Genomic DNA, 7,482 nt, shown 5'->3' on the forward strand with positions numbered 1-7,482 from the left:
GTATTCCAGTAGTAAGGTTCTCATCCTAGACAGACTTCACTTCTCTCCCCCCTTCATTATGTTTCCATTCTTTTTTAGCACTGGTCTTCTTTATCTTAACCGCAAGTGGTTATTTCACCTCACCTGGTGCCTCTCCTAATCTTGCCTGGCTTTCTTCCCCATTCCTGGTTACCCCAGTTCTTAGTTCAACCCAGTGCTGGTTATCTCAGATCTACCTCTCATTTCTCTTCCTTTTCTCTTCAGCTTCCTCTCTTTCCCACATATATCCTCCAAAAATACTGACTTGTTTGGAATTCAGATTTGATACATGTAATCAAAGTAGTGCTATTAACGATCCTTGCTGGGACAGTGCACCATACTGTCCTCCCTAGGAGGACGCGAATAGATTGATCTCAGATCAGGACCGTAAGCCATCAGCCTGCAATAAATACAGGAACTTTTTTAAATGACTAACTTTAATGAGTATTCATATTGAAGTCCAATGAGCTGTAGCATGTGTCATCAGCACAGTTTTTAATAGATGCTAATCACAAACTGACTTACTGTGATTCAATCTTGAATATGGGATAGGCCAATTTGTGGTAACAAAAACATTAGGGATTTATTCAGCTGTACATATTCACTGAATATGTAACTCAAATTACAATGGGAGTGAAGATGTTTCTTCAGCAACAAAAATAGATCCTAAATGGTTTGGATTTATGCAGTGTACTTTGAGCACTGTCTTTTCCTAAGCATCAAATCTTGGTTTATCCGTCAAATCAACAATGGCTTAAAATGTGCTGTTAAGATACTATGCTGGTAAACTGGGGACCATTTCCAATTTGAGATACAGGCATACATCACCACCACACTCCATTGCAAACAGGTTAACAGTGCTAAGTGCTAAGTCTCCTTCAGTTCCTGTTGCCACTGAAACACTCAATTTCAGCAAAACAAAGGCAAGAGAGTTAAAGTGTGGATTTAAAATGTAATCCCTGCTTTGTCATTGTTCCTCCCTCCCCTCCCCCGAAACAGCACTTTAGAGAGAATTCTGTTCAAGCCAGAAATTGAGCAAGATGTCTCTATCATCACTTTCAGACACTAGTGTTACCTGTCAGCTCTGCGTTCTTGGGGAACCAGGGCACAGTATCCAACCTGTCTGACTCATGAAGGAACCCCCCTCCTACTCCCAGCATCTGCTTGAGCCAAAGCCGATCAGAAGAAAGACTTACAAAAAGCAATGAAAAGACAGTGGGAGATCCATCTAAACCCCTCCGGACTAGGGTGACAAGGAAACTCCCCTAGCCTCATCTGCATCAAAGATGGGACAGGGAGGCATCCCTATTAGCGTACAGGATGGAGAACAGAGATTCCAAGACAAGAACCGCACTGAACTCTGGGACCAGAAAAGCAGGGAAGCACTGCATGATGAGGGAATCTCTGCTCCAGATGTTAATGAACCCATGGCTGCACACACCCAGCTCAGTAGTTATCAGACCAATTCTAGTAATAAATCCTTTATTGGTATCCAAAATACTGATGCTGTCTAACTGCATTGTGAGCTCCCTCGAAGGAGCACCACCCATAGCCAGGAATGATCAGCTCCTATTGTCTAGCCTAAACAAAACAACTGTGGTATACCCCCTTGAGCCATCAGTTTACCCAAAAAACAAATCTAGTGTTCTCCTTGAACCATTGTTCTTTCCCTACAAAAACCCCTACCCATGCTCAAGTAAGTGTTCTCTTGCCTGTATCCAACATCTGCATCAGTTCCATTGGGACTTCATCTTCTCCAGACTGATCATGCTGGGGGCTCTGCCTGTCTCCAGCACTCCGGACCCTCAGCTACCACCACCATCTGGGAATCCCGATAGATTCAAGCTTCACGGAGTGGTGAAAACTCAGCTCTCGCTCTCTAGATAGAGCCTTCTGACCCTGACTTGTGTGATCAGTTATAGTTTTCTAAACCTGACTTTTATAAAATTAAAAGTAACTTAAATTTGTTTATAACTGTTTTGTTTGTTATTACCTGGCAATAAATAGCTTTCATGGTTAAGCTGGTTGCGTCTCTCTCTTCCCGCCCAACCGTGGGTGTTTTTTGGCTTCCTCATTTGCTCTGCAGCAACGCTCCTCATACCTAAACTAAAAGATCCCTGCAGCGCCCAAAAATCCTGTGAGATTTGCTCATCAAGTGGGTTACTACCAGAACAACTGTAATGTGAAAGTGGGGGTAGGGACGTGCTGAACCTGGGACATATGAGGGTGGCAGCTTAGAGGTACTGTTCAATCAAGCCTACTGAGTCCAGGGACATAAGGGTCAGCTTGGGAGTGCTGATTAACTTGATCCTCTCAGACATGGGTGTGTGGGTGGGTGGAAGAACCTAGGTCCTGCAGGATAACTCCATTGGGAGAGAACTTGCAGAAGGGAAAAGTAGAGTGCCGTATGAGAACACAAGTGACACAAGCAGTATATTGATAGAATTACAGAACACTTGCCCCCCACTCTCCCAGAAGAGTAACCCTAACAAATGAGCGTACACTAAAGTAACTGGCAATCTGGTAACACTAGCTGCCTGCTCCGTAATCAATAAGTGAATGTTCTCAAAAAACCCTGAGAATAATTGACAGAAAAAAATTGGGATGATTATTACTTCCCTCCCTTGAATTGTTTTACTCATTAGAGAAAGGCAAAATGGCTAATAAGTTCCAACCTGGCAGTTACTAGTAGAACTGGAAGCTTCCTCAACCATCACATCACTCCTTTCATAAAACCCTTTCCATGTAAACTCTTAAATTGCTGGGCCAAATCAACCAATATCAGTAATGCTGTAATAGTCAAAAGTATAGAACTTGTGTAGTTATAGTGGACGCTTGTATGCCATGTGACAAAGCTAGCATCTTTCAACGTCATGATAAATACAGGGATCTAGTATACAACCGCTACAGTTTAATTTAACATTCTATAAAATGACAAACTTTTACTGACACCTGCATAATCTGAACCTCTATGAGAAGCCCTCCTTCATAATGTTTATTTTTAAAATCTTGCATATTGGGAGTCCTTCATGGTGTGAAGTGAACCACTCCAAGATGTTATTGTAACTACCAAAGTCACATTTTAAAGTTACTTGCTCATTTTAGAACTTTAAAAATACACTTGTAGTGGTGGCCCACCGTACATCTAATTTCATGACTGTCTCATTCCAAGTTTATCTGGGACAACTCAGTTTTGTTTTGCAGCCTCATAAACAGGAACCAAATATATTGAAGACACACAATAATATTAATAGAGATAGGAAACAGTCAGTGATTTATTGTAATGATGCCTAGCTTACCAAAGGCAACATAAAAATGAATTAAGAGCAATGTTGTGTGAATAAGTATGCCTCTGAAAGTCTCTTACAACTTGTCTAATTTGTGCCCATCACAAATTATAGAATTATGTCCAACCTTAAGATCAAAGTTTCCACAACCCCAAAGCCAATCTGGGTTAGCTATTACGTTATCCTTTGATTGTACAGTACTGTCATAATACACCTCTACCTTGATACAACGCTGTCCTCAGGAGCTAAAAAAAATCTTACCGTCTTATAGGTGAAACCGTGTTATATCGAATTTGCTTTGATCCACCGGAGTGCGCAGCCCCGCCCCCCCAGAGCACTGCTTTACCACATTCTATCCGAATTCGTGTTTTATCAGGTTGCGTTATATCGGGGTAGAGGTGTAGTCTGCAAACCCAGAAAATTAACTGTGAGTTCATCCCAATGTCAGAATTGGCCTTGGAGAAGGGAAGCATTTAAGCTTACCATAGCTATTCAGCACTGGATCAAAACTGAAGTGATTACATAGTTGAGAGATTCAGACAAACACAGCCCTTATTTCTGAGCAGCTTTATTTAGTTTAGGCATTTTTGATCAGATTACTAGAATCTTTATTAGAGAATTTATCCCACCCAAAAAGAATTAGGAGAGAAATAGTTCACAGATTCCCTAACAGTTTCTTGCAAGATTAGAATTTTCCTTTTCCTAACCTGTAAATGTGACTTTTCCCATTGCTGCATTACACAGCTGTCTCAGAGAAAATCTGGAAAGTTGGCTATTCTATTTAGTTTCATTTCTATAAAAACAGCTATGCCATATGGTCTGTGTGCAGAACCATAGATGTTTAAACCTTCCATTTCTGACAGTTTTCTCACACTCCTCTGCAACCAGTTTCTAAATGACTGCCAAAAATGTGTCCCTAAAATTCAGGAACAAGAATGGAAGACCAATGTTAAATGTTATTGCAGGCATCCTACACACCAGATGGCAAACATGCTGTCTCTTTCAAACTGTGTATTTTGAATAGTGTTGGTTGTTATAATCATGAAATGGGATGGCAAAGCTCTTATACAAGTCAGAAGTTAAAGATGTCAAGCAGTCATGAAATTTGAAAGACTGAGTATAATAGCATTTGAACCAAAGTTCACACACACAGCAGCACCAGTAAGACATCAGGTCATGTCTAAACAATTCCCACCAAGGCATGACCCTGTCAGCTCTTCTTAGGCGGTAGGTGCAGTTGAGAGATTAGAAAATGTTTTCACCCCTCAGCCATAAGGCCGAGAAGCAAACCACAGAACAATTATGTTCACAAGCACACCCAAGTTTGCTGTTCAGACTGCAGTGAAACATCTGGAATCCTTGAGCCAATGGGGAAGTAAGTGCAGAACCACAAGAGCTATGTGAAAATGGACTTTCAGTGCAATGAGTCTACTGCTGTAATTTAGCTCCCTGTGGGGCTAGTTTATAAATTGTCCTGGTCTCCCAGAGTGATGTCACATTACACACAATCTTTATAATTTATAATCCTTTTACCCTCCAACCCTCCTCCTCCTCCTTCTTTCAGCTAAACACAGATTAGGAATGCAGCAACTATTGTCAGCTCCGCAAAAGTTATGAAGTCAGTTAGGACTCCAAAGTTAAAGGGCTATCATCAACGTAAAAACACTTCCACCTGAAAGTATTTTACTTACTGATATTACCACTGGCAGCTAAAATTTAAAGAAAAACTCTTCAGAGATTGCTTGTCTATAGCAAGTTTCACTGTTTTGTCTGTTGAGTTGGCCTCTCCTGCTTGGGTGGGGCTTCCACACAAAGTCTAGGAGGAAAACCTTGTGAAGCCACAAAATTTGACAGTGAATTCCAGGTTAAACTGTAGAACCTACAGCTACTTTTAAAACTTTTTTTTTTTTAAAAAGACACTGACCAAATTACCCTTTAAGCTTGCCCGTAGTTTTCCATTCTGAGCCTTATTTCTGATTCTCCCCTAACTTCCTAAAGAAAAGTTCCTTGAGATGGAATTTCTCATGTTTCGTTTCAAGCCAAAAATAAATTGTTCCAGAAAATGAAAAAAAAAACAAAAACACGCAGCAATCTATAAGAATTTTAAAATGTACAGATACCCAATGAATCTTTGTTTCAGCTACATCACGATCTACAGAAGACCATCTAGGGGAGCAGTGCAACACTAAAGAAAATTAAGATGCAAATTATAGCACAGATCTTCAGAGCGCCTCAAAAGCAGTTACGTGCCCAAATGAGACGCTGATTCAGTCTTTATCCACCCAAGGAGCAGAAGATTGTATGCTGCATCTTGCCTCGACAGCTCATTCCCTGCAGCCAGCCCATCGATGGGGCAAGGGATGAAAGAGGTGGCTGGGCGGCACCCCCTGTACAGAGGTGGGTATCCATGGGGACACATCCCAAAGGAAAGGGGGGGAACCTCCAATAGGAGATAGATTCATCAGGTAACAGCATCACCCCCTCCCACCCCAGTGCTGGGGGCTCCCTCCAGGAGTGGGGTGACGCAGGCTCCAACGCACCGCAAGGGCCAGGCCGGTACCACCCCACGTGCCACCCCACGCACACGGTGCCCCCAGCAGAAGGGCGCAACCACATGCAGCCTCCCGAGTGCGGGGACCCCCTCGCTCTGCCCGGTCCCTCTCTACATCCCCCAGGCAAGGTCCGGTCCGGTCCGCCCCCCCCGCGGCTGGCCCCGGCCCCCCCCTCGGGCCGCTCGCTCCGCCGCTCACCATCCGGGAACTCCCGGTCGCTGATGTGCTGCAGGTGGGGGCCGCCCCCAGGATCCGAGTCCCCCGACTCGGCCTCCGCCGCGGCCGCCGCTACCTGGTAAGCGTCCGCCCGGCGCTCGGCCCCCGGCGCAGCCCCGCCGCCGCCCCCCCCGCGGGCCCGGCCGAGCTTGGGGCTGGCGTCCGGGGACACGCAGCAGGTGACGGTGTTGCCCATGGGGCCCGGCCGGAGCCCCCGGCCCCGCTACGCGGCTCCCAGGCGGGGGCCGAGCCGGGCTACGGGCGGGCGCAGCGCCGCATCCCGCCACGCACCCGGCAGCTGCCTCAGCTACGGCTCATAGAGCGCGAGAGCCGGAGCCGCCGCCGCCTTCCCAGGAGCCCCGGGGAAACGCCCCGCCCATCACCTGATGCCGGGCAGCCAATCAGAGGGCAAGAACGGACTGGGGCCGCTGTGTCACGTGAGCCGGGGAGCCCCTGCTCCTCCCTCTCCCATCCTTGCTCCTCCCCCTCAGCCCCTCCCATCGCTGCTCCTGCTCCCCCTCCCACCCACACTCCCGCAGCGTGGGAAGGGCAGGGGCAGCTGCAGGCTACACTAGTCGCTTACCCGGGGCGGGACGTTTCTGACCTGGCCCTGCCGTGCTGCTAAGGCTCATCCCCGCAGCCTCCAGGGGAAGGCCCTGCACGGGAGCGAGCGAGCATGGAGGTGAAAGATGCAGCAGAGGGGACCGACTCAGGCCGGTCCATATGGTTCCCTTATCGCCCACTGAGCCTGGGCAAATTTTACAACTCATTTTTATGCTGATTAGAGCCTTAGTGTAGACGGGATCTGAGGTGACTTCAACCAAACAAAATCAGTTTACATAGTCTAGCCTCAGCCAGCCTTAAAAGCTGTTCAGCTCATCCGGTTTTAATAGTTCCCTAGGGTCCACACGTGCCTATATTGCACAGACACTCCTTGTGCTGCTCTCCCCTTCTCCCCACAAGGGAGAAGTTTTCATAATAGGCAAGAGAGATCAAATCTAACAGTACACTACACAAAAGTGGGGGGGAGGGATAGAAAGGTTTTGTCGGCATGAATGTGGGGTGGTCAAACTGCCAGTGCCCAGATGAGTGCTGAGAAAAATGTTTGTAGCATAGCATTCCATATATGCCACACATTTTTTTAAATTTATATTACAGTAGCATGCAGAGGCCCCAATCAGGGACTGGGGTTCCCTTCTGGGATGCAGTGTACATGTACAACCCAGAAAGATGGTTCTACCAAGTTTCAAATCTAAGTTCATTTTACGGAAAAATTGATATGTTTAAAATGTTTGAGTTTTAAACATTTTTAGTGGCAATTCATATATTTATCCCACAACCTCTAAACCAGGAACCTTAAGTATCAGAAGTCCAACTGCATGGGGCTCAGAAGAAGACGGCTCTAAATT

At 45.8% G+C, this 7,482-nt stretch overlaps 1 protein-coding gene across 1 annotated transcript in view; it reads right to left on the bottom strand.

Annotated features, from left to right (window-relative positions):
• CCNYL1 (cyclin Y like 1) overlaps positions 1-6,427 on the bottom strand; it is a 49,381-nt gene extending 42,954 nt beyond the window's left edge. The window contains exon 1 of the mRNA XM_054044275.1: positions 6,056-6,427. Coding sequence (XP_053900250.1) covers positions 6,056-6,269 — 214 coding nt within the window. The 5' untranslated portion in view covers positions 6,270-6,427. The remainder of the gene's footprint in view (positions 1-6,055) is intronic.
• Between the last annotated feature and the right edge of the window lie 1,055 nt (positions 6,428-7,482).

The sequence above is a fragment of the Malaclemys terrapin genome, chromosome 11 (assembly GCF_027887155.1).
Source record: "Malaclemys terrapin pileata isolate rMalTer1 chromosome 11, rMalTer1.hap1, whole genome shotgun sequence".
NCBI lineage: Eukaryota > Metazoa > Chordata > Testudines > Emydidae > Malaclemys > Malaclemys terrapin.